Source organism: Heloderma suspectum, chromosome 4, assembly GCF_057233095.1.
Source record: "Heloderma suspectum isolate Gila_16-S chromosome 4, 16-S_ref, whole genome shotgun sequence".
Taxonomy (NCBI): domain Eukaryota; kingdom Metazoa; phylum Chordata; class Lepidosauria; order Squamata; family Helodermatidae; genus Heloderma; species Heloderma suspectum.
Genome location: NC_139461.1, coordinates 282,979,076 through 283,006,642, shown reverse-complemented (window position 1 = coordinate 283,006,642; position 27,567 = coordinate 282,979,076). Strand labels below are relative to the sequence as shown.

Below are 27,567 nucleotides of genomic sequence, written 5' to 3'. Positions count from 1 at the left end.
AGATCAGGAGTGGAGCCTAAACCCCCAGCCCCACTGCATTCATTCTATAAAAGGGGCAAATGCCTGGAAAGGGCTGTTGATGGTCATTGCATCTTGAAATTTCCCACAAATGATCACACCTGTTTCACTGTATTTGTTATTTTTTTTAAAAAAAGTATTATTAAAATGCCACATATTTATTCATATTAGATGGTTTAGTTATACCATGGCAGTTATTAACCCTTGTGGCAGCAGAGATAGGTTGGAATACATATCTACAAAAATGCCCTCTGTGACCTTTGGTGCTAGAAAAGTGTTGACACTTGGGCTATAGTTTAAGTAGTAAAATACTATCTTCCCTTTGTATGTTCCCTATTAGGAAAGATTGCAGTTTGGAGGGGGGGGGCTTTTTTAGCTTAGAAAAAGGGTGAGTCTGGGGGGACTTGATAACAAGTGTATAAAATGAATCATGGTGTGGAGAATGTAGATAAGGAGCTGTTTTTCTCCCTCTCTCATAATACTAGAACCTGGGGTCATTCCATGAAGCTGAATGGTGGGAGATTCAGGACAGATAAAAGGAACCAGTTCTTCACACAGTGCAAATAAATGATGAAATTTGCTCCACAGATGTAGTGATGGCCACCAATTTGGACAGCTTTAGACAAATTCATGGAAGATAAGGCTATTAATGAAGGCTGTATATTATCTCCAGTATCAGATGCAGTAACCTCTCAATACCATTTGCTCAGGTACACGAATAGGAGAGTGCTATTCTGCTCATGTCCTGCTTGTGGGCTTCCATAGTCATCTGGCTGTCCACTGTAGGAACAAGAATGCTGGACTAGAAAGGCCAGTGGTATGATCCAGGACAGATCTTATGTTCTCATGTTCCCTTTAGAAAAAGCCCAAAGCTGCTTCTGCGTTTTGTCCTAAAGCAGTCAGTTCCTCTTTACACTGCACAGCCCTTTCAGTCTTACTCCTGTTTCCATCCATCTACTGATTCTAGTTGAACTCAGCCTCAAGCAAGACTGGAGAAAATGTTTTTATTACAATGGCTCACCGCATTTCCTTCTGCTACAGGTTTGCTGAACAGTCAGTATTTGTTCTCTTCTGCTTATTTGCCATCCTGCTATTCTCCAGGGACCCTAAATTCATCACAGGCTGGGCAAGCTTATTCTCACCAGGGTAAGAATTTTCTTTCAGTATTATTTCCCCCACTCCTGTGTTCTGATGCCTGGACTCTTTCGCAGTATCTTGACTGATGTGTGAACATTTAGTATAGTTATCCCATCTCTTGAAGGAGCCATTCTAATTGTTTATCTGCCAAGGTGAAGGCAGTTGGGTGGTTATTTGAAGCCCAGAGAAACAGTGGTAATGAGAATGTCCTCCCAGTTCACATGAATTCATGGCAACTCCATAGTCTTGCTTCTGGGAATATTATTTATAAACCTACTTAGGGCTTAATCACACAGCCCACTGATTTTTTCTCAGTTCTCACCAGAAACAGCATGCCTTGCATTTCAAACTTTTCTCCATACCTAAGGGAGCTAGAATCTCAAGGGTGCCAAATTAGAATGATGCATTCCATGTATCAAGAAAAAAATTATTTGGCCTGCCTGCCTGCCTGCCTTCCCTGCTGTTGTTTGCTGAGCCTTGGTACAAGATAAGCCTCGTATTCCTAGCATTAGAACTAAAGTGCACCACACTTTAAGAAGGGTGCAGACAAACTGGAGAGGATTCAGAGGAGATGATCAGGAGACTGGAAACAAAACCCTATGAGGAGAGACTGAAAGAACTGGGCATGTTTAGCTTTGAGAAGACTGAGGGGAGATATGATAGCGCTCTTCAAGTACTTGAAAGGTTATCACAGAGGGGAAGGCCAGGATATCTTCTCGATCATCCCAGAGTGCAAGACATGGAAAAATGGGCTCAAGTTACAGGAAACCAAATTCTGGCTGAACATCAGGAAAAACTTCCTGACTGTTAGAGTACTACGACCATGGAACCAATTCCCTAGGGAGGTGGTGGGCTCTTCCACACTGGAGGCATTCAAGATGAAGCTGAACAGTCACTTGTCAGGGATGCTTTGACTTGGATTCCTGCATTGAGCAGGGGGTTGGACTCAATGGTCTTGTAGGCCCCTTCCAACCATACTATTCTATGATTCTATGAGGAAAGGCTACAGTTCTGCTGTAGATCACATACAGGTTAAGCACCTGGTATCTTGGGTACTAGAAGTTCCAAGAACGTGGGTACTAGAAACTTGAAGGCCTTCTTCTCAAGGTACTGGAGAGCCAATGTCAGTCAGGGCACACAGTCTTGGGCACTGATTTGGCTCAGTGCTCAAGGCTGATTTTGGCTCAGTTATTTCCTTATAACTACTATCTAAATTGGTTTGGTATACAAAAGTTAGAAAACAACGCCACTTATTGTTGGAGTGGGCATAAGAATATGTCCATGTTTTTCTGAAGAATGAAAACCAAAGGTTATCTGTTGGACTAATTATATAGGGATCTTTGTTCATTCAGCCAAAGGTTATTGTTTATGGCCAATCTTAGCATTGTATAAAGAGATCATAATTCACAACCATATTAGGCCCAGTATTCAAAGTTTCCTTTTGATGTTTCTGCAGTCAACTCAATGTTTTCTTAGACTCATTGGCATGAGGCAGACGAAACATTCCTGATCTCTTAACTGTGGGAGATGATTATAGCACTGGGTCTCTATGATCAGTGGTCAAGCCATAGTCAAATAAACTGTTGGTAATTAGCCTTTATAAAAGATCCAAGCTTCTCATGCTGTCTCCAGTTTGCATGTTTAAGGCATATAGTTAGCTTTCTAGTGGAGCAACTGCTTATTTTAGGACTGTAACATACAGGAGAGATTGAAAACCAGAATTACGAAGAGTGAGTGTTACTGAAGCCAAATATAATCCTTAGTTTCTTTGACAAAACCTGATTCCCTTGCATGACTTATACTGAATTCTCCCTTCCTCCATGTTAGGTTTGTCACAGATGCAGTTACTGGAGTCACAATAGTGACGATATTGTTCTTCTTCCCATCAAAAAGGCCATCCCTTAAATGGTGGTTTGACCTAAAAGGTAAGTTGGTGGCCTACCAAACCTTGCATCCAGTTCTTGTCATTTGCATTTTCTATATAACTGACCATAAAACTAGGCTTCAGCAAACACTATGTAGAGGGTCACTAGGTTGCCACTTCTTGAACCATTCACCAATAGAGGAGCTCAGAATATTCAGCCAAGCAAACAGGGGAGAGAGCTGAGAGTGGATTGGTCTGATGTCACAATGGGCCATAACTATGCACTGAGATAATATTTTCCTTCTGTTCCTAGCAATGTTAGTCCTTTTCAGGGGATGCTGTCTCCCTGGTTAAAGGGCACAGGTTCCCCAAACACATCTATTGCCTTCCCATATGTTCCTTTATGATGGGACCTCTCTTGCCTATGCATGATGGCTCCCTGGAAGATGATGTGACTTGACTTGTTCTCTGTTCAACAAAAGGGTGCTGAATGAGGACTTTAGTAATGCCAAGGAACAGGTTCATGCTTACCCTTCATCACAAGACCCCTTTCTTGTGTAACAGGATGTCTCACTTTGCAAAAATCCATTTATGAGCTTTTACGGATTCTTCTTTGCCATAAATTTCACAATCTTTGAACAGTGAGTAGAAAATTAACAGTGCAAATCCAAAGTGCAAACGAAAGAAAAAAATCCACCCACCTGATGTGACAAGATAGATATATGCACACATTGCATTGTAAAATACACTTGACAAAAGTGATTAAATTACATATTTGATGCAGATATGTAATGCAATGTAAAGCTAGTTCTGCAGACCATGTACTCAGTGATACATGAGACCTCTGTGTATGGGATCAGGAAATAATGTTTCCTAGATCAAATTAGTTACATCTTGATCCCTCCTCTGCAGCAGGTGCTGTGGCTCATTTGCTGGAGCCAGTAGATTTATTTATTTGTACTTAATTCAGCCCAAACTCAGATATGATACATTCCCAGATCCGATTTGCAATGGTTTACATGAGCTAATCTGTCAGACTTGTTTTATTGAAAAAAACTATATCAGGGCCAAAGCATACATTACTTTAAAGGCATAGCTAGCACCATTGTCTTTTTTACTGAGGGTGCACAACCTTTTCTGCCCTGAGGGCCTCATTGGATGCCTGCTGGGGTGGTGGAAGCGGAACATGCATGCACACATCGACTTACAGCATAGAACTCACGCACACACACTCCATGGTCTCTCTCACTCACACACACCTGATTTACTTTCTCTCTTCCTCTCTCTCTCTCTCTCTCTCTCACACACACACATACACACACACACACACACAACTCACTGACTTACACACCCACCACTCTCTGACTCACCCTCTCACACCCCCACCCCAAACTCCTGGCCAAGAGTGTTTCAGAGGCCTGGCACCTGCTTTGATTAGATAAAACCAGCAGTCTTCCCAGAAACCTCAATTCTCAAAGCACCCAGCCATCCAGAAATCCTGGCTCCTAGCCTTTCTCCCTCCTCTAATCCACTCTCTTGCTGAAGGATCCAGAAGGATCTCTTGCTGAAGGATCCAGATATCTTGCTGAAGGATCCCACACTCTTATTACCTGGAACTTTTTCAGAAAAAAAAAAAAAAACAGGGGAAAAGGGAAAAAAACCCACCACATTCTAGGAGCAGGTTCTATGGTTCCTGCCATAGAGGGTCCTAGGAAGTAAGCAGGACCCTTCAAGCACTGCTTCCTAGGTTGTTCCAGGAACAAGGCTTCTAAAACAGGGACCACGGAGCCCGTTTCTACAGCGTCTCCCCCCACCCTGGGTTTTGTGTGGGAGTTTTGGGGGCCACCAGCCAGGGCTGGATTGGGGGTGGGTGCGGCCTGTGGCTCATGGATGCAGGTTTCGCACCCTTGCTCTAGAGGGGGCCTTATATGGATGGGGAACCCTAGGATGGGGAATAGGGAGCCTTCCCACTATCACCTTGCTGTGGTCCCAGTCCAGATCAGGGGTCTGCACCTGCAATATATATTGCCAAATAGATCCATTAAAACAAATGGATCACTATTTAGCAATATAAATCGTAGGCATGGAGCCTGCTTGAGCTGGGTCAGGCCCATGGGGTGGGGGGGTTAAAGCGCCCCCCCCATGCTAGGGTCCTAATCCAGATCAAGGCCTCTGAACTTACAGTAGAGTATATATATGTGCGTGCGTGCGTGTGCGCATGTGCGCTTGCTTGCTTTGGGTTTCAGTGTCTTAGCTTAGAGAAGATGACCTTCCATTCTCTTTCAGCTCTGTGGTTTTCTAAGCATATGCACTGATGTATGTTTTCAGTGCTTTTGGAAAATCTGTGGTGCTGGTGTTAACATCATCATTTGTAACATGCTAATAACTCTTGCAATACCCCATCCTAAGCATTCATGCACAGCAAGCCTCAGGCCCATTTTCATGTTACCTTTCTGTTCACACTTCTGGGTCTCATCCATAAAAGGTTATAAGTAGATTTCTGCAGTGGAAGATAGCCTGTTACACAAGAAGTACTTATGAGCAGATGTACCTTTTGGCTTCCACAGGTTCATATATTATGGGTGGTTTTTTTTAAGTCTATAAATGGGAATGGTTGTATATTTTTGTCAAGGGGCAAATGTCAGAAAATAAATACCATTATGCCCACATTTGGACATCAAATGTAAGCCAGGGACACAAGACCTCCAGCCAGCACTGTCACAAAACACCATTCCATTGTAAAGTATCTTCCCACCTTTGAGAAGATGCTCTAGGAATGGCTGTTTCATGGCAGGAACCGTAGAGCCCTGTGAGAGCAGCTCTCAGATCATCTCTTAGAAGATGATCCACCAGCCACTGTCAGAGGATTCTATGCCCCTGCCAGAGAGCTCTCTGCCTCCAACTTTGACTGCTTCTGAGCACTGCAGGGGGCACAGAGAAGTGCCGTTTGTAAAAGTAAGAAAACAACACTGGTAGAGTGGTGTTGGGGATTGAAATGTAATGAGTAAATAGTATTTAACACACTCCTGCACCTTTGCCCCCTTATAACGCAGGATGTGGCCATTCGGGCAGAAAAGGTTGTGCACCCCTGCACTAAACCATAGTTTAGCATGATATGAACAAGCCTAGGTGAACCTCAGGCTTGCATGCTCCTGCCTCCCCTCCCCTCTGACATGGCTGTGTGGAGTTCAGAAGCTTTTGTTTCTGTTTTTCCTTAACTACAGCTCATTGTGCTGTCAAAGCTGATAAACTGCAGTTAATAATAACTGGTTTGTTTCAAAAAAGCCGGTTGGTCACTTGACACAACAAGCAGTGGTTAAACAAAAACAGAAGCAAAAGCTTCCACACTCCTCACAGTTGCGCTGAAGGAGGAGCGGAGGGAAGAGCGCATGAACCTGAGCCCCACCTGTAGTATAATGCTAAACTATGGTTTAGTGTCTGAATATGGCCATTGGGTGCATGCTGCAATATGCCCAAACTAAAATATATATTTACACGGCCATAAGAGCTGCCTTGCTCAATTAGACTACCCATCCGCCCATCAAATCCAGAAGAAGGGCATGAAGGTGATGTCTCTCTCCCATTTTTTTTTGTCACTACACTTGGTATTTGCCATCATATATGGAGGTTCTATTTAGCTTTTATGATTAATCGCCATGAATAGATGTGTCTTCCATACATTAGACTAATGCGTCCCAAAACCAGCTAAGCTGCATTGTATAGCAGCAAAACCAGTAAGTTACATGTTGTATGAAGAATTATCTTCATTTGTTCATTACCCCCCTGCACTCCTAAATTCTAGTATAGCTTTCCCCAGCATGGTATCCTCCAGATGTTTTGGACTCCAACTCCCATCAGCCACAGCCAGCATAGCCAATGGTCAGGAATGCTGGTGGCTGTGCTTCAAAACATGTGGAGGGCACCAGGTTGAGGAAGCCTGGTGTAGTCCTACGAGAGAGAAATTTTCTTTCTCTGTACACTATTCAGAATGGTATAAATCTTCACCATGTGTTCCTTTAGTTGTCATTTTCTGAACTTAATACTGTCAAACTCATACATGTGCCTTTTCATATACAAATATGACTCTCCACATATGGAAATAATGTAGAGTTCACCCTTTAGGCTATGGGCACAGCTGGTGCTGATTTCTTTCTTTCTGTTTTACAAACCTTTTTGTCCAGCACCAAACAATGAAACTGAACCCTTGCTATCTTGGAGCAAAGCCCAGGAAAGTGTACCTTGGAATATAATCATCTTGCTTGGAGGAGGTTTTGCTATGGCAAAAGGATGTGAGGTATGCCTGTTAGAATGCTGCCTGTTAAACTTTTGCCTCATGTCCCTGGTTTTCTAAAGGCATTATTGCCGTTCATGACATTTGATTACTGCATGACCAGTTTATGACATTTTGATTACACGCACAGTGTATATGTATATGTATATGTATGTTTGAGATCAGGACCAGATGGGTTTTTTTAACCCTTTACCCCCACACTACAGTCCAAATGAAAATCACCCCTAAGCTGTTATTCGACCTCCACCTGAGCTGTTATTATGTGGGAAAGAGGCTGCTATTAGTGTCAATAGCAGTTGTCTCCAGGGTCAAATAGCAACTGTGGCAGGGTTGGGGGAAGGATTATTGTTAGGATGGAACTGCAGGGGGAAAGGGAGAAATCCCCTCTGCCTGCACTGTGGTCTCACTCCAGATCATACACCCCATCCCCGAACTTCCTTAAAAAGAAAACCACCCACACAGACACTCACCCAAATGAAAATACACATTTAATGTATTGTATAGTTTGGCTCTAAGGGCAAAAACAAGCAATAATTTGTGAAGCACAAGAACCACCGTGAGGTGATTTGTCCCCTCATTTCCTCATGCTGAAGTGATCTTGTGAAAGGGTACCAATGTGGTAAGTTCACTGTTCATCGTTTAAGGAAGTGTCACACAACCAGGGTTTTCAAGGATGTGTCTTCTTGATATCTTCACAAGACAAATTCAGTATGTGAAAATTGAGGAGAAAGTCACGGTGGCTGTTCAACCTCAAAAATGGCCATGGAAGATGGGCTTAATTTGAAGTTGTTTCACGTTTTAGAGGACAAATATCCCACAACTCATACAGTGACCAAACTACCCCAGAGTAAGCTCGCTCATCCTGGGGTAGCTTGGTCATCTGTATCATCCTAAGGAAGGTTTTACCATGTCAGGCAGAGATGTGTGGTAAAACAGAAATCTGCATCCACCATTCCAGTCACCCCTGAAGGAGGTTGTATTTCAATTGTGACTGAAATGATCTGTTCCCAATTTATCATCTCATGACAAGAGATGAAGGCAAGGTTCAGCCACTGTAGAATTTTTTACACAGCCTTCTGATTTTCCTTCCCTGCTTTAGGAGTCAGGCTTGTCTGTCTGGATTGGAGGTCGCCTTGATCCCCTGGAGAACCTCCCACCTCCTGTGGCTGTTATTCTCATCACAATCGTGATTGCAATGTTCACAGAATTTGCTAGTAACACTGCCACAATCATAATCTTCCTGCCTGTCCTAGCAGAACTGGTAAGAGACATTTGCCTAGTTTTCATCCACGTTGCAGCAGCTCAACTGCACCAGCACAGACTTCTCACAAATGAGGTTGACATTAGCTCAGATGTAAGGCCTACATTGTTAGCTGCACTGTACAGTTTATTTCCTTTTTTGTATCCTGTCCTTTATTAACACCACACATGGCATGACTAATGTGAGAGAGGCCCAGTTCTGCTTTTTAACTTCACTTCTAAAAAGCATTATGAGGTTGACAGCTGAGAAAGCTGATGGCTAGCACTTGGTCCCCACAGACTCCACATGTGCTGTTCTCAGTGAACACCACACCCTCTTCTGGCCTGCTGAGCTGTAATATGCCTGAGGAAACTTCTGGATTCCGATGAGTAGTATTTCTTTTTATGATTGGGCTTCTTTATAAGGTTCCCTATATTCAGATAGCCATAATGAAGAATCTTAGTCCCTCTTTCAAGAAAGCGTTGTACGACTGAAAACAAATCAAGGCAGCAATGTGTGTGAAGGTTTACCTGACTCATTGGGAGAACTCACCACTAGGCTCAGGCCTTGGATACTCAGGAAGCAAGTATCCATGGTCCCCTGGCCAGTTCTCTCTCCATCACTACCCCATCCACTTGCCCTTGTTTTGAGCCATAGCAGCATCTGTACCAGGTAAAGCCTGCTGTTTGCTTCTCCAGAATTTCTCTGAAGTCTTCTACACAGTAGCAGGGACACTCTGCCCTCCTCCCATCCCTTTCCAGCTAGGGTGGCCAGCTGGAAAGGGATGGGGCACACAAAAAGAGGGAATGTGTCATGAAAGAAGAAGACTTTTTAAACCGGACTTGGATTGGACAGCCCTATAAATACAGAACACTTTCAAAATAGAAGATAGTCCTCTGGCAGCCCTTCAAATAGAGGACTGTCCTGTGTCAAACAGGAAAAAATGCCCACCGTATTTCCAGCTCATGGTCTGTAGTAGGAGCAAAGGATAGAAGTGCATGCCATTGCGGCTTGCTATGATTTCTCCATACCTAGCTGCCAGCCCACAATTCCCTATGGGAGGAATTCCTGCTTGTTGGGTCTCTGCTCATGGAAGCCTGTTAATGCATGAGTCAATGATGCCATGGGTTTAGATGACTCTTTACAGGTGCAGCATGTTGGTGCACCTGGTAGGGGCAGGGACTCTCCTCCCCAGTGGTGCTCAAAGTATTGTTTTACTTATTGAAATATTTCTAATCCACCCTGTATCAATAGATCTAAGGGTGGGATACAATAGTAAAAATGATTCAACATAAAACTGCAATCCATTTTATTTAGCAATAATATAAAACCAGCATTAATAACCCAAGCAAACAAATCAAAACCAAGCTGCTCTCAATAAAACCCTGGCACTGAAATATCACCAGTGTCGGCACCACTTGGGCTTCCAAGGGCATTTTACAATGGGGTGCCGTAGCTGACAAGATAGTCTCTTGTGTCTCAAAAACAGCAGTGTGCATTTCTACAAGCTTCTGAACCATGATCGAAAAGGTTACATGGAAGCTAGGCTTTGACTTTGAGTATTGTGGGGAAGAACAGAAAAAGACAGATATGGGTCAAACCAGCAGGTTGCTGCAGGGTTGGCAGAAGAAAGTCCACAGATGGGTTTATCTTATACTGGAGTTACATACCCTCTACCTAAGCCAAAATGGGTCCTGGAGAATCTGTAATTAACAGAGAATGCTGAAAATGCACAACACCTTTCCAGCCTTCTAGGCTGCCCGGTTAGTTGGGGCTTCTGTCTGGCTGTGAAGAACTCTAATCCTCATCCATATGGGAATGGGAGAATAGTAGCAGTTGCATCATATTAGAGATATTGAACTGCTTAGAGATATTTTTAAATATGTTCAGCAATATATAAATCTGTAGTTTGTTGTTGTTGTTGTTAATAATATAATATTGGATTTCAGTTTTCCGCATTCTGATCCAAGAGAAAGGAGCTATCTCCCAGTTTCACCCCTTGTTTCCTTCTGCAGTGCTGTATAGGAAATGGAAGGGGTTCTGACTGGTTCTTGTAGCAAAATAGACCCCAGGAACAAGAAGAGAAGCAGACTTGGGCTTCTCTTCTTGTTCTGTGGCCATGGAAGGGTTCTTTCTAGGATGTTCATGTGGGATCATCTGATGGAAACTTGTGCAAGAACTACGCACATATTTCTAGTTTTCAGGAACTTTATCAGATGTCTATAATTCAGCTAACAAATAATAATGCACTATCACCCCTTTTCTGTTTTGTATTGTTTTTTCAAGGCCATTCGTCTGAAAGTGAATCCTCTCTACTTAATGATACCAGGGACTATCGGATGTTCATTTGCTTTCATGCTACCAGTCTCCACACCCCCAAATTCAATTGCTTTTGCTTCTGGGCATTTGTTGGTCAAAGATATGGTAAGTTGTTTCATATATTAATCATTATTACAGCATAATTATCTAGATCAGGAGTGGCCAGAAGGTAGGTCTCCAGATGTTTTGGACTTCATCTTCCAGAAGCCCCTGCCAGCATGGCCAATGGTCAGGAATGCTGGGAGCTGAAGTCCAAAACATCTGGATATCTACTTTTTGCCCAACCTGATCTAGAGCAGGGGAAGTCGTATGTATTGTCACCATGGGACTGCAATTAATTTGCACCAGCATGCATCCTCCACTGTTCTTATTTCATTTATAGATGGTTTATCATATAAAACTCAGACGTGTTTACAATGAGCAATAACAACTTCAGTACAAAAATGGATAGACAAATATGTCTAAGGCAAATTGAAACCAGTCTCCTGTTAAAGGATCTCTGTTAAAAGGGGTAGGAAAGATCTCTCTGTGAGACCTTGGAGAGCTACTGCCAAACAGAGTAGAGGTGTTAGTTGAATGGACCAATGCTCAGATTCAGTGTGATGCAGTTTCATATGATATCAAGGATATTTTAATACATTTCCTCTGGGCTGCACCCGTTATTTCCACGTGATTTGTATGACCATAATGCAAACTAGGGCTCAGCAGGCAGAATGTCATTGCAAGATAAAAGATGCATTTGCATGTAGCATTTTAAACAGCAGAATCATTTACTTTGGTGTTGTTCACATTGCTGTGTCAGGGCCAGAGCAGCCTCAGGACTACAGGGGATGGGGAGAAGGAGATCGATTCTTTCTCTCTCTGCTATGATGCAGCCAAAAATGGACTTTCTGAAGCTGCTGTTTGCATTGGTGCCAATGGAGGCAACCCTTCCCTTGAGATGCAAATAGCAGCTTCGGAGAGGTTCAGGCTTTCCCTGGCTGCTATTTACATAATAAAAAAACATGCAGATTAATTGCATTCATACAATTAATGTCACATTTAGTTTGGCTCTCAGCAATGAGTAAACCGCTGCTTTTCCTGTATGCTTTTGTCCCAGGGCTGAGAAGAAAATCAGTGTCTATCCTATATTCCTTTACATTGAAGAAAGGATGAAATAGTGCTTTAGAAAAGTATACCCTGCCTATTATTTGTGCCCAGGATGACAGAAGTTGTTAAAACATGCATTTTTTTCTCAAACTGATTGCACTGCTTCAACAGCAGTAAACTACTGTTGGTTTCTTTTAGCAGTAATATAATACCAAACTATTGCTGGTCAAGTGTAAAGTGTATTTATTACATTTTTAAACTACCCAGTTTATCAAAGTTGTCTGGGCAGTGTACAAATTAAACCCATAAATACAAGATAACGATAACATCATCATCATCATCGAATCATAGCATAGTAGGGTTGGAAGGGGCCTACAAGACCATCGAGTCCAACCCCCTGCTCAACGCAGGAATCCAAGTCAGAGCATCCCCGACAGATGGCTGTCCAGCCATCTTGAATGCCTCCAGTGTGGGAGAGCCCACCACCTCCCTAGGTAATTGGTTCTATTGTCGTATTGCTCTAACCGTCAGGAAGTTTTTCCTGATGTTCAGCTGGACATCATCATCATCTTCATAATCCAGGTCTGATAAAAGCAAGGTAAAACCACCAGCAGCACATAATAAAACCAAAAGTAAACCAACAGCAGCTTTTTCTGAGTAAGGTGGACAGGTTTTTCACTTTGGGGGGGATTTGTGCTAATGTGAACTACTGCGAGTAGAACAAAATTCTGGTAAAAAAGATTCTGATTCCATGAATGAGCGGAAGACAGAACAAAAGACACCTGACAATCTGTGAAACACAAATGGAATGGATTTAACAGAATCCATACCTCCCTAATTAAAACTACACAACAAGGCTAAATTGAAAAGGTGTTGTCGTTATACCCTTTGTAAAGGCCAAGAGAATGGGGACCAGTTGTAGGAGAACATCTAGCAGTAAAGTGTCAATGCTCATGCATCCAAACATGGCTGTTTTTAAATATTACAGAAACTAAGTGCAATCTAAATTTTCACTTTTTGAGGTTCAGTAAGGTTTGCCCACAAATGTGAGAGTTGACATTAAAGAATGTAATCCTAGTGTTTGTTGGCAAGCTTAATTCCATACAAAGAACAGAATATTTATTCCATTCATAGAACAGAATTCCAGCAGTGAACTAACAAGTATTACTTCTGGCTCTCGTCAACCATCATTAGTTTCTGATTCTGTAGGACCTTAGGTTATGAACTGATACTGCCTTGTCTTGAACAAGATGAACAACAAATCTACCAATTATTTGAAACTTAATTCCTCCAGCAGATAATAATCAAATATTGCAGAAAAAGTTAAATGATCTCTCATCCTTGCCTAAAGTAGTCCATGCTGTGATAAATTCCCGATTGGACGATTGCAACATTCCCTACATGGGGCTTCCCTTGAGGTCAGTCTGGAAGCTGCAGCTGGTGCAGAATGTTGCTGCCCATGTGTTGACAGGGGCAGTGAGATGTGAGCATATCACACCAATTTTGAAATCTCTGTACTGGTTGCTAGTGAGCTACTGCACCCAGTTCAAGGTCTTAAGTGTAGAGAGCCCTAACTGATACAATTCATGTTTTTTCTCTATTCAAACCCCTAACAAATCAAGAGGGCAGGACTAGATTTCAATTCAATATTATGAGAAACCTCTTAAAGATAAAAGCAGTTTGACATTGGAACCAATTTCTGTTTGGCTCTCCCTCATTAGTAGAGGCAGGACAGCCATCTCTTAGGGATGCTGTTGCTCTGGATTTTCTATATCGAGATGTCCTACAAGGCCCCCCTCCAACTCTATGACCCTATGATAACACTTTAAATCAGGAGTATTTCATCCCCTTTGTTTTCTTCCACAGGCAAGGACTGGTCTGCTTATGAATCTGATGGGAGTTTTACTTCTGAGCCTGGCGATCAACACTTGGGCTATGAGCATCTTTCAGTTGGGTACCTACCCTGCCTGGGCCAACATCCATTCAGAAAATGCAACTACCCTGCTGATGGACGTGCAGAACTTCACCTTGAACTCAATGAGTAAATTATGAACATAGCAACCTTCTTTTGGGAGGGGGGAAACCCTCTTTTCAAATTGAGCACTGAATTAAATTGGCATCCAGTACAAGTATGCACAGGTGACAGTACTGTTGATGCCCACTCAACAGAGGACTGTCCTGTTCTTTTATGTTTTTGTTTATAAATATTGGTGAATATTCACTGGATAATTATTTTGTGTCTCAGAAGACTTTCTCCACCTTTGTGCAAAATCCCATCAAGCAATTCTAGTAGGTTTAGTCTTTTACCTTTTGGGGCCTAGCAAGTCTTTTCCCATCTCTTCTCTCATAGAACTAAAGGGAACTGTTTTCCTTTTTTACTAAGAAGAATTGCCATCTAAGTGTAGACTCACATGGCTATCTGAAAGTAGAAGCATAGAACAAGTGAAACAACATACTAATTTCTCTTGGACCAGAGAACTATTTAAATATTTCACATTGCATATTATTCACCAGACACAGGTCTATGAAGCAAAAATAAAAAGAGATCTTATGACCTCATTTATCCAGGGTGATGGCTACTGGACTGCATCCATTGCTCTTTAGGAGGAGGAGCCTAGAGCATGGACTGTGTTACAAACAAAGTTTGTTTTGTACAAACAAAGCCTTGCCCTGGAAGATAGCTGGCTGCTAAAGATTTTGAAGTCCATCAGAGATAAGGTGGAAGACTGGGGAGGGGGGCTGCAGGGGGTGCAGAAATGAAAATATAATCAGAAAAGTAAGGTATTTACCCCTATCTTGTAAATAGAAGCATTAACACATTATGAATTAGGCATAACAATCCAATATGAAGAAAACTGGGGATTAATTTGGAAAGTGCAGAAACTCAGTGGTCAAAGGTTTCTGTATACCTCTCAGCCCACTTAAAGTTGTTGAAGACTTCGATGACATTTTTCAACTGTCATTCTTTTTCCTGTAGGTTTCCCCATACAGGTGGTTAAAGGGGCTGGGAGATTAGAGTACTGAGGTGTGTCCACACAAGTGCTCTTGACTCACTGTCTTTTGCATTTGCTCCTTGCTACCACAGAATTAATTTTGTACATTTTCCCTAAACACACATACTTCCTCCACCCAGAATTTCATGACTGGGCATTTTAATTCTGTTCCTAATAAGCACTTAGTAATATTCTTAATAATTGAATGCTTTCTATTGTACCCAAATACCTATAGACCATGGCTTGCCTTAGTACCTTTGATGTAGTGTACTGAGAAAAAGGGAGAATGGAGAGAGAACCCTTGAGATTAGATTGTGAAGTGATCAGGTATTTACCATCTGCTACCCGTTGAAGATAACAACAAGGTGCCTACGTGAATAAGGGCACAGCTACAATTATGCAAATTCATATGTTTAAAAAATGGTAAAGGAAAAGGGGCTTAGTGAAGGAGGAGGGCCGGGGCTGTGCCCTGAGAGAGGAACATCAAAGCACACAACTCCAGACAAGTCATAGAAAATCTTGTACTTCTTCAGTGAGGTACAGGACTTTGAGTGCAAATTCCAGGAAATGGAATGCAAACAATGACCAACCATAAGAAACAATGTGAACTGGAAATCCTCCTCTTGCAAATGGCATAAGAAGATCATGTGAAAAACTGCCAGTTCAGGTACATCTTTAGTATCTGCACCAGATCATATCCATTATCCAGATGCCATTTTTTTTCTTAGCTCTCGTACTGCCACCTTCCTAGCAACAGTATCCTGTAGCTTGGCTATCTAGAGACAATGGGCAATATCCAATGGTACTCCTACACAGCATAGACCTATTGAAGTGAATGGGCCTAGTTAACGTAGGACTGCCATTGGATAGGAACTTGAGCACGCTCCGGGAGAGAGTGGAGGACAGGAAGGCCTGGCATGCTATGGTCCACGGGGTCACGAAGAGTCAGACATGACTTAACAACAACCACCACCATTGGATACTGCCCAATGCTCCCATATCTAAAGGAACATAGGAAGGTGGCTTATGCCATTTGAGATCAGTGGTCCATATTGTCCCATTTTGTGATTATTTGAGGCTTTCAGGGGAAGCCAGTAGCATCTGATGGCAGCCAAATCAAGGCAGGTAAAGTCCTATCCAGTAAGCACAGCCAGGGCACAATGGGCAAGGTCCAGTTAATCAGATATAGTCCAGTCAAAGTAGACAGGTCAAGGCATGACAGGCAAGTCAAGGCAAAAGAAAACAGGACCTTGGATGGCTCCCAGGGGGTCCTGCTGGCTGGACCTCTCTTCTACTAGGGCAATAGGAGTAGGATGTCTCAACAGGGAACTAAAGCCAACTGAAGCCTTATGTAGGCTGACAAGACCTGTAGTGTGGTAAGCTCCACCCTTTCTGGATTTTGTCCTCACCTGATTTTGTCACCTGAAACTTCTGCAAGGCTGGGGAGATGGAGGTTCTTCTGGGGACTCATCCTCTGAGTTACGGGCTACATCCTATAGCTGGGATAGCCCCGAATAATCCACTAACTGTCCTACCCCCAAGGAAGTAGCCTGTGACTCGTCCTAATCAGAATCCTCTGCAGCACACTGGACCGAAGGCCAGGGGTCATGACATGTCTAGCGCAATATTGTCTTCTCCAACTGTCTGTGGCTCTCCAGGCTTTCAGTCAGGCTCTTTCTCACTTCTACCTGGGGATGCCATAGATTGAACCTGGGACCTTTTGCATACAAAGTATGTGTTCTACCTATGAGCTACAGACCTTGCCTACCATTGGGAAACACTGGCATAAAATGTTTGGTGTTCAATATTGGCATGTTTATCAGGATTAGGCCCAACAGGAAGTAGACTTTTGATGCTAGGATTTGGAAAAGTGTGTGCACCAGGACCAACATTTTCTTAAATGTTTCTCAAGTGGTTATGACACATAGCATGAAGATTATTACTTCACATGCTTGTGAAAGACTTTCCAAATAACCATGACACTTTACTGGGAAATTTGGTGTATTCCTCCATTACATGACAGTTTAGAAACATAGCATGGGTATTGCCAATGATTTCCACCAGCTTTGAAATCTGACACTGACTTGAAAGCTGGTGGATAAAGTATTAAACTTGGAATGGTTTAAATCCTTTTCAGCAATTAACTCACGAGGAGATGAAGACAGACTTAATGTTTTAACTGTGGTCCCAGCAAGTCCTTCCCCCACGCTTTTAAATTAGGCAATTTAAAATTGCCTAATTTTAAAGATAGTGCATATTTGTTTAAATATATCTACATTCATCCTTCAACTTAGAAAACTGTTGCAAGATCTGTGCCAAATGTATTTGAGAGATTGGGTGGAAGAGATAAATAGTGGTGCCATCACAGACGTTATCCAATAGATCACCTTCATAAACAGCTTTTCCCACATTCAAAACTGAACCATACTGGAAACACAAACCTGGTTGTTTCACCCTGGGACAGAAAGAAGTATGTTTACATTCTACACAGGAGGGCACTTTCAAACCAGTGTCACTGCTCTTAAATGTTACATCAGTCTTCATCCTGTTGCCTAAGGCAAGTCACTAACTATGCAAAATTTAAAAGTCTAGGTTTTTGAGACAGGCATGCTCACCAGAGACATGCTGAGTTAGCGGACATTTGTGGAGAATTATTAATGTTTGGATATGGGCGGCAGTGGTGGGGTTGTTGTGGTCAAATCTTCGATCTCTTTATATAAAAATTGATTATTTGGGTACTTTCAATGAAAGTGTTTGTAAATGGACAGTGATTCTAATCACCGTTGTAATCCAGATTTTATATTATGTTATGAATGTGTGTATAAGAAATTGATTTAATGCAACTGAAATATCAATGCTGAAAGTATGTTTTGGTAGATGTGACACTGAGAGTTGTGGTGGTCATGGGGAGGAGACTTGAGAGTGAATTCTTGCTGTGATATAGAGGGAAAATTCAGTGGTTTTTTAATTCTATGTTATTGTGCCTTATTCAGGATCTGTTCCTGGAGCATACCTGGTGAATACAACCATTAGATCCACTTCTCTCTTTCTCTTTTAATCATAGCTGCAGTTGCTATGAAAATTGCATCATGGATATGAGTATAACCAGAGGTCAAGCACCAGAGCATAGCCAACTGAGCATCAGATCAGATCACTCTCAATGCCCAAGTCTCATGACTATGAGGACTTAAAATAAATACTTGCATTTCCCTATTGCACTGCTTTGTGAGTCACAGGGAAGGCTGGTGCCTATGTCTCCTTTCTTGGTCATCATCTCTTCTGCCCAAGTAGAGTCATTCACTAGTTTCCATACCATAAAACAGGAGGCTTAGGTTTGTTGGCATACCAGAAATTGTCCTGAATGCAAATGCATCCCCGTTGATAAACTAGGCTGCAATCCTATGCATATTACATGTGCATAAGTCCTATTGAACTTCTGAATAAACATTCATTGATAGTTGACAAAACTATTGAAGCCATTGGATTAAAATGTATAGCGATAATTTAAAACATTTATACCCCCACGTTTTCTCCTAGAAGCTCAAGGTGGCTAACAACAAATATATATATATATATATATATTAAAAGCAACAATTAAAAAAATCCTTTCAATTTACAACATAAACACTAAACCTTCACACACAAAAATAGTGATAGAAAATAACAATGCAGCATCAATCAAAATATTTAAAATGTAAAAACAAAACCAAAACCCAGACAGATTAAAAACAACAAGTTAAAAGTCACATACCAAATGCCTTCCTAAAAGAGGATAGTCTTTAGCAGGTTCTAGAAGGTCATCAGTGAGGAAGTGATATGAGCCTCCCTTGGAAGAGATTCCCAGAGCCTTTCAGTCAAAATCCATCGGACAACTTACCTAGTATCCTTCTCTATTTAAGGTTGCCACCTTTTTATGACCAGCATGCTGCTATGCATTGAACCACAGCCTGTTGCACAGAAGTTTAGGAAGTTACAACTGTTTCAGATGTATAGGCAAGTGGTGGAAAATAATTAACACATTGAATTTTGGGGGTGTCAAGCTGTGATTAAAAGCATGGGCAGGATCAGTAAAAAAGAAAAAAAAAGTAACAATCCAATTCCTCTCCCCACAAACATTGCACCTGCTGTTTCAGCAAATTTGCTTCTATTCGTGCATGGGTACTGTTAGAGGACTGGTTTAAGAAATCCAGTGCAGGCACAAGGACAAAGCTAGTACTCTTATACCAGCTTAAGGTTGAAATACTGGTGCAGTAGCTATCGGTGGCACTGCTTTGGACATACTCCCTTCCCATTATAGGATGGTATTAGGGAATTAGTAGTGTTGCAAGGTCAGCCTGGGGCAGTGGACATCATGTACACAAATTGCACATCCTTGAACTACTTCTGATACCTGCTACTGCCTGATTGGGAATATTTTATTTCATCTTTTTAAAAGGTTGGATTGTTAGTCATATCAAACCTGTAATTGCCCAAATCCCTGGTAGTATTTCATGGCTAGAGAGACAGATATATATATATCCAGGATAGGGTATTTGAAGTGCTATGATTATCTCCTTAAGTATTACCCTTCTGTTAACATCTAAATCCAGTAATTGTCATGAGGACGACCCAAAGGTATGATCAGACACACACACCTCCTACTTAATAGATTTGATATATCCACCCATCCAAATCCTAGGTGTGACTTTAGACGATAATGTATGATGCTCATTGGTGTAAAATTTGCCATTATCATCACTGTGACTCTTAAAGCAAAGCATTACTCCTTGGTTTTATATAGCACCCACTATTGTTATGCATTTACCACCGATGATGCAGTGACCAGTGCTGCAATACAAAAGGCCTGTCTGCACATAACACATGAGGAAGTGTCACACCCTTGCCTTTTCCCCAGAGGTCGTCTTCTTATTTCATTGGTTCCCCTTACCAGATTGGGAATTCCATGATCCTTGACATTGTTCCCGATAGAGCAACGTTCTGAGGTTCTGAAAAAGGACAATAGATAAATTAGATTGTGAAGCCAGATAGTCTTCCAGGCTGGAGGAGTCTGCCCAGGCTGATGCCACTGGAGATTACTGCATCTGGGGGCAAAGAGGGCAGGAGCCCTGTATTAGCTGTTGTTGACACTGGGAATGGGAAACTGAAAAGTCATTTGTTATGCATGCTTATCCTTTGCAAAATCCCCCAGCTGCTTCATTGTTTGGTTCCTCCTAGGAGTATGATGCTAGATGTCTACAGAGAAAGATGGTGTGCGTGTGTATGGGGTGGATGGGTGGGGTATATACCTTGCCCTGCAGAGATTGGTCGGCCTCTGTTGGCCTAACCTGGCAGTGGAAAGTGTGGCCAGTGTGGCAAGTCTGAGCCATACAGTAGGCATAGGCAACCCATGGCCCTCCAGATGGTGAACTACAACTCCCATTGTCATTGACCATTGGTCATGCTGGCTGGGGCTGATGGGAGCTGGAGCAACTACTACCAGCCAGCTCAGTTGCTGCGACCATCATGAGTGACTGTCCTGGTATTACCTAATTTTTCAGAGGTTCATTCCATCACAGCTCAGAACAGGGCCGTTAGTTGTAGCTCCCACTCTCTGGAACTCCCTATGACTACAAATTAGGCAGGCACCAACCTTTCTGGTTTTTCGTCACCTACTGAAAACAAACGTTTCCAACAGGCATTCCCAGGAAAGTAGTGTTATCCTCTGTATGAAGGCTTGTTTCTTGTACATCGCTTAGACATTTCTGTAATGTAAAAGATTCATAAAAATAATTAAATACATACATAACATCCAGAAGGCTACAGGTTCCCCATCTTTGCCTTAAAGGCTTAAAAGGGAGGTATTAGAACAGACATAGTAATATCCTGATAAGATGTGTCTGAATGTCCTTGGAATAGCAGAACAAAATATGCTTAGATGGTGACTGTTAAAATCAGGGATGGCGGAGGAATCCATCCTGGGGGTCAAGTCTGCCGAGCTTTTGGCAGCTCGACCCCCCCCCCCCGACTCTGGCTCACTTGTCTGCAAGCTAGTCCAACTCAACCTGTGTCGAGACGGGCCAGCTCATGGGCTTCTGCCGCTGCCATTGCCAGCCTCTGTGTGCAAGTGTCTCCTTCTACCTTTTGGGCCACGGGAGGGTGAAGGACAGACTTGCGCACAGGGACCCGCTGTGGCTGGGAGTCTGCGGGTTCTGGCGGGGAGCCTTTGGTTTGGCTCACGAATGCAAGCCAAGCTGGTGGCTCTGGGGAAATCTGTCGAGCCCCAAGAGGGCCAGATTTCAATGTGCTGAACACCCCTAGTTAAAATATACACATGCATGCAGGCTCCTGTGCAGATGGAACCTAGAAAGTGTGGGGACCGGGGGTGGGCCAGCAGGCGCAATCCCAATCGCCCTTCACACGTTCAACTGTACACAGAGTGAATGGCTGCACATGTCTACAGTTGTACTGGGTAAGTACAACAGTCCCTCAGTTGGACTGTGCCATTTCCCTGGTTTAAGGCAAAAACATAGTCCTCATGAGGCTTGCCAGTCTTGGGTCTTCTGAACTGGTGCATCTGACATGAAAAGGACAAATCCTTTGCAGTGGGGGCTGGTGGCTCTGATGTCATGGGGCGGTGAATCTGCTCTGGGTTTCAGTCAGAACTCTAAAGGAGCTATCTGAGATGCTGAATCCATAGGGTTGTGATTCAGCACATTGGATAGCTCCTTTAGAGTTCTGACTGAAACCCCGTGACATCAGAGCCACCAGCCTCCACTGGTCCTTTATCTGGAAGCTCTTTTTCAGATCTTCTCTCCAAATTCTGGTATGATTAATTTGGTCATATTGAACAGGCAGTACTATAGTGCAATGACAGCAACTGGCCACAAAGAGTCAGCATTGTTTCACCCGGCTGGAAAATAAACTTTTGATCATAAATTTCATTCACATGCATTAAGATATTCCAGAAAGTTGAGATCTTTTATCACTGAGGGTTTATGCAAAGAAGGGAAGGGCTGCAGTTTAAAAATCTCTGCTCTCACTCTCTCTGTCTTTCTGTAAAGGGCCCTGTGGGAAACTCTGATTAACATCTACACATTTCTGAAGAGGTCTTCTATACAAACTTTTGCATTAGTCATCTTCCAGAGAGTGAATAAATTAGTTTAGCAGATGTGTGCACTGAATACTTCTATCACAGAGTTCATTTATTTAATATGCACAATGGACACTTTTATAGTCAGTGGTTTGGGAGAAACATTATTCCAGGTCCAGGGAGGTGGGTCCAATTATTGGATATGGGGAAAAATTGATCCATAATCAACAATGGAATAGTCCAGGTTTAACTTGTGGTATTTAGCTGCCAGGCTATGACCTGGGGGTTGGATCCAGAGTAACACTTAGCAGAATTGTACTTGAGGCTGGCCCAATATATTTTGTTGCCTGAGGCAAAGAACAAGAAGGCACCCCCTCCCCAAACTCCATGTACAAAAGCCAACTGGATTGGCAAATGAATCTTTCTTCAGCACTGACGATGGGACAGTGCCCTCCATTGCACCTGAAGACAACAGGCTAGCTTAGGGGGCCTGGTGCAGCCTGTGTGGCACCCAGCTCTCTGCTCCAACACCTTGCTGCCAGCTCCAACATCTGCCTGAGATTACTACCTCACTTTACATAACTGTAGGGACAGCTCTGGTTCTTCTCACACTGGAAGAAGGAAGCAGGGAGGTGATCTTTTGGATTCTCCCAGCATCTCTCTGTGCCTCCTGAAAAGCTGCTCTGGAGGGCTGAGAAACCCTCCGGAGCAGCATGAGGGGTGATGTAGGGGTGGCAGAGGGAAGGGGGATAAGTGGAGATCACCTCCTCTCCCCTTTTCTCCAGCAGGGAGCCACCCTGTACCGCGGACCCTTCCTTGAACAGAAGGAGACCTTCCATTCATGGAATGGCCAGTCTGGATCCTTGGCTGCTTTTCTAAGAGGTAACAGAGAAGTATGCCTATAGATAGCTGAAATATTTTGAAGACCTAATCCTTGAGATGGCAGTGAGACTCTATCAAGGAATAAGAGCAGCTTACCAGTATCAGAACCTGGGAATCGTTCAGGCCTGTAACCAGAATTTTTGTGATGAGGTGGCAAGGGCTAGCTCTACTATTAGGCAGAGTGAGGCAGCTGTTTAAGTGGCAGATGCAGCGGGCCAGCAGTGAGGTGTTGCAGGACAAGATGTGAGTGCTGTGCAGCCTGCTCTGCTTTCTGTCCTAAGGCATGGTGGAGGATGTTGTCCGATCGAAGTATGAGTCAACTATCACTCTGTTCAACATCTCTATGTGGAATGGAGGGACGGTATGTTATCACCTCAAGTAGCAAAATGTCTTGGGCTGGTCCTAGAGGCAGTGTGTGTGTGTGTGTAACAAACAGCCAGAACCTGAATATAGGAAGGGTAATATGTTTAATAATGCAATTCTGTGCAAGTTTAATCAGAATGAAGTCCCACTGAGCTTAATGGGGCTTACTCTTTATAATAAGTGTGTTTAGGATTGTAGCCTAAAACTCTTTAATTATATATTAATAAAATACATTTTAATTTGATAACATTATAAAAACAAGAGCCTAATGGGGTTGCCAGTTTTTTCAGTGTCTTTGTGCTCATTGGCCAAAATATTGAACGATGGAAGCAAGTTTCCTTCTTGGTGAGCAGTTGGATAGGATTCCATGTCTGCATGCTCTTCCTGGTATCTACAGAAGTAACAACAACAACAAAAGGCTAGAGACATATGAAATACAGACAGACAGACCAAAATTTAGGGGGAGAGCTTGGAATTCCCTGGGGAGGCCAGCACTAGCCATGGAACAGTTAGCAACTGCTAAGGTAGAACTAAAACACCCTGGAGTGAATGCCTCAAAAACCCCAGTGTCCTGATCCAGTGACGTGACTGAACACAGCAGAATTCTGAGCGCCTGCTACTGTCCTCAAGGATGGCTTCACTCTCAAGATAGTGGCTGGATGAAGAGAACTCCATACTTTGTGTCTAACTAGGGATGTACAATTGTGTAAAATCTGTTCCACCTGCATTTTGGAGATTGCCAGGCACCTTTCATTCCTTCATCCGCTTATCAATGGAATCAGATCTTTTTGTTTCTGAATTGGCACAAATTCACACTTGCACAAATTCGCATTTGTTCAAATTTGCATTTGTTCAAATTTGCATTTGCAAAAATGCGCAAATCCCCCCAAATGTGCATGTTCATGCTTTAGCCTATGGGGAAAATATGCATTTTTGGCCAGTTTTTATTTTGCATATTTTTCTATTACTGAATTTGTGCAAAATTCTGGAAAGTTAGAAAAATGATCCACAAGTCCAGAGAATCCACCCGACTGGGGAAGAGCTGGTCTGCTGCAGAATCTGTGGGTTGGATTCATAAAAATCCAAACTCATTTGATACCATTGAGGATTTCGCCAACATCCGTATGTCTAACATAGTTGTGTGTTTCCCCACGTCAAGTGCATAATGTGTGGGTGGTATATGCAAGTCAGGGAACCCTGGCAGTATGCTGGGGTTTCTCCATGGGATCTTGGAATATAAGAAGCATCTCATATACTTAGTCAGAGACACCATTGATCCATCTAGCACAGTATTGTCTACACGAGCCGTCCCCAACCTGGTGCCCTCTAGATGTATTGGACTACAACTCCCAGCATGCCCCATGGAGATGTCAGGGATTGAACCGGGGACCTTCTGAATGCAAATCATGTCCTCTACCACTGAGCTACTACAACTACAACTCAGCTACCACTGAGCTACTACTACAACCTTGTACAGTCCCATACTTGTACAAAGGTATAGGGACTGGGGAGAAATCCATTCAGTTCACAGTTTAATGGGAACTTACTTAATTTTTCGCTTTCAAACCACTACGTGAACTGAGCGAGACTCAGTTATCCTTTGAAATTTGCACTTCTCTGAATTTTGCAACAGAGTCCTCCAATCGAAAAATGTGTGCAGAAATGCATATATTGGGGAAAATAATGTTTAAAATGCATTATATTAGGAGAACTGTGTGCAAAGAAATGTGTACAATGCCTACAAAAATGCATGCATTAGAAATATGCACAAAAATGCTTATGAATTTTGATGCGAACTTTAAAATAAAAAAACCAACCAAATTGAAGACTGTAGACATTCTCAAAGTTCAAGACAAACAATGTAAACTTGGAAAGATGAGAAACTGAGAGAAAGTGAAATTGACAGGTTTTCCCATCCCTACAAAGATGGGATCAATTGGAAGAAGTAAGTGACTAGCTCACATGTGTATGTGAATAGCCACTTGAGTTTAAAAAGCCACTTGAGCTCATGGTTTCTGCAATCTCATGTAGCAGTTGCTTCCATAGAGAGATGATGCACTGTGTGAAGAAGAAATATTTCCTTTTGATTATTTTGAACCTGCAATTTCAGTGGATGAATCGTGCTCTCTGGGTTTATACATTTTGAGAATGAATATTTATCCCTCTTCATGCGGTTAGAGTAACTAATATGTCTTGAAAGATAATGGAACTCTGTCAGTAGTTGCTTGCTTGCTTGATTAATTTATGAGAAATCAGATCAATGTATTTTGGTATTTTGCAGCCCACCTGCTTGATACCTATTTCTGGATATGGGGATGTTTTGCAGACTCGTTTTGTATCAGTCTTCCAGTCCTTCCATCCCCAGTACTTAATTCCTAACATCAGAATGACTGATTCAAGTGAAACCCTTGGACACAAAAACCTTATTTCCTCATCCGAAATGTGTTGGTGACTGGCTGTTATTGCCTAATAATGAGCCAGATATGCTCTGTATTTGTTCAGAGCTATCGCTTTACTTGTTCCAGGGTCTGTCATTGAAAACAGGTCCTGGGCTTCAGCCATGCCAAGTTCTGCCTTTGACAATCCCCTGAGCTTTTATTTGCCTGGGATGCAGCAAATTAAAGGAGGAGATTTGTGTCCAAAGAGATTGCAAAGGAATTTGCTCTAAACAAAACGTCACAGCAGAGCAGGGTACATGAACAAATAAAATAGCAATTTGTTTATCATAAAAAAATATTTAATAAGGCTTAATAGCTTGGTGAGTGATCCATAATTAGGCTTTAATAAATGCAAGAAGCAGCTCTATTGGGATTTGAAACCACACTCCTAGGATACACATTAAAATGGGGGAATGGGTTCTATAGAGACAAATGGTTGGTACTTTCTGTCAGGGCCGGTGTCAAGGCTACGCATGGTCGGGCACTTCCCGAGGGCCCAGGCCCCAGCAGGAGTCCACTGACAAGAGCCCCTTGGACTCCTCCTCTTCACCCTTCTGACCTGCTTGTTCACCTGCCTCTCACTCTGGCCCAGACAATGGTGGTGGTGAGAGGGAGGAGCAGTAAATGCCACGGCCTGCTTGCTCACTGGTGTGTTGCCTGTTAAGCAAGCAAGTGGTAGCAATGATGAAAGAGAGGATGAGGAACCATAGCAGCTGGTGACAATGGTGGTGAGAAGGCTCACCTAGGGAGGCAGCCCATGGAGGGTGTCTTGCCCAAAGGCTCTCAAAAACCAGGAGCCAGAACTGCTTTTGAGCATTCTTGTTAAATTATATTAATGGAACAGCTTCCATTATGAAGACAGCAGTATCCAGTCATAATATTATTCTACAGTTTGGATTAAATTGGAGTTGGAGAACCTGTGTTTTCTTTGCCCCTTCCCTCTCTCACCTGTGAACAGGATGGCCACGTACAAATTGCCCAAAAAGGAAATGCATCACCAACAAGGAGGACACAGATTGGCATATGCACATACACATGCGTGCACGCGCACACACACACACACACACTCACGGGGGAGGGGGGAGGGAATGTAAAAATAATAATTTAAGTAGAAATACATCTCACCACCATAGTGGGAAAGACTGTCATCTTCACCTGCCCTACAAGTCCCCACTTCTGTGAACTCACTTACTTACCTGATGGCAGCAGTGGGAAGGTCTCGCTGGAGGTCTTGGTGTGAAGTTCATCTGGAATATTGCGACAGCAGCATCTCAGTCTTCAGGCACCCTAGGAAGTGTCATGCTCATGCCCTTTCCTGTGGTCACCTTAGTCCTTATGGCCTCAGGCTCCCTGGGAAATGTACATTTCCAATGGCTGCTGGTTGTTGTTGACTGGCTCATAGTGTTCAGCAGTTGTGGAGGCCAGAACATGGCATCCTGGGGAGAGGCCATGGACCTACAGGATTCAAACTCTCTTCATTCCCCTGACGTGTCACCAGAGAGGCCCCCAAATTATGTTAAGTCTGGAGCTCAAAAGACACTCCTGGAAAAGAAACCAGCGGAACCCCCTGCCCCCGCACTGGGATTGCTAGGGCCAAAGCATGGGATGCAGGTCTGGGGCCTTGTGATCCAGCCCCCCAACGCCCCCCTGACAGCCAGCGCTACAGGTGCTGGCGCCTCTGGCAGCTGTGGTGACTGCTGCTGTGGCACTGGTGTCTTCTCCTCCTCCTGCCATACCGTATGAAAGGAAAGAGCTGCAATGCATTGTTTTAAATTAAAGCAATATTTTGGGGCTCACTTTCATAACATGGAATCACAGAAGCCTAGGGTGGGAAGGGGCCTGCAAGACCATCGAGTCCAACCCC

General features: G+C 43.0%; 1 protein-coding gene across 2 annotated transcripts in view; it reads left to right on the top strand.

Moving 5' to 3' along the window:
* Window positions 1-18,634, top strand: part of SLC13A3 (solute carrier family 13 member 3) — a 66,629-nt gene extending 47,995 nt beyond the window's left edge. Inside the window, exons 8-14 of one of the 2 annotated variants that reach the window (XM_084854022.1) lie at window positions 1,060-1,164; window positions 2,983-3,080; window positions 7,201-7,313; window positions 8,410-8,571; window positions 10,837-10,974; window positions 13,825-13,999; window positions 18,016-18,634. In XM_084854022.1, coding sequence (XP_084710148.1) covers window positions 1,060-1,164; window positions 2,983-3,080; window positions 7,201-7,313; window positions 8,410-8,571; window positions 10,837-10,974; window positions 13,825-13,999; window positions 18,016-18,050 — 826 coding nt within the window. In that variant the 3' untranslated portion in view covers window positions 18,051-18,634. Of the gene's footprint in view, window positions 1-1,059; window positions 1,165-2,982; window positions 3,081-7,200; window positions 7,314-8,409; window positions 8,572-10,836; window positions 10,975-13,824; window positions 14,517-18,015 lie in introns of those variants that run through there. The other variant, XM_084854023.1, reaches the window with a different exon arrangement.
* Window positions 18,635-27,567: the final 8,933 nt, after the last annotated feature.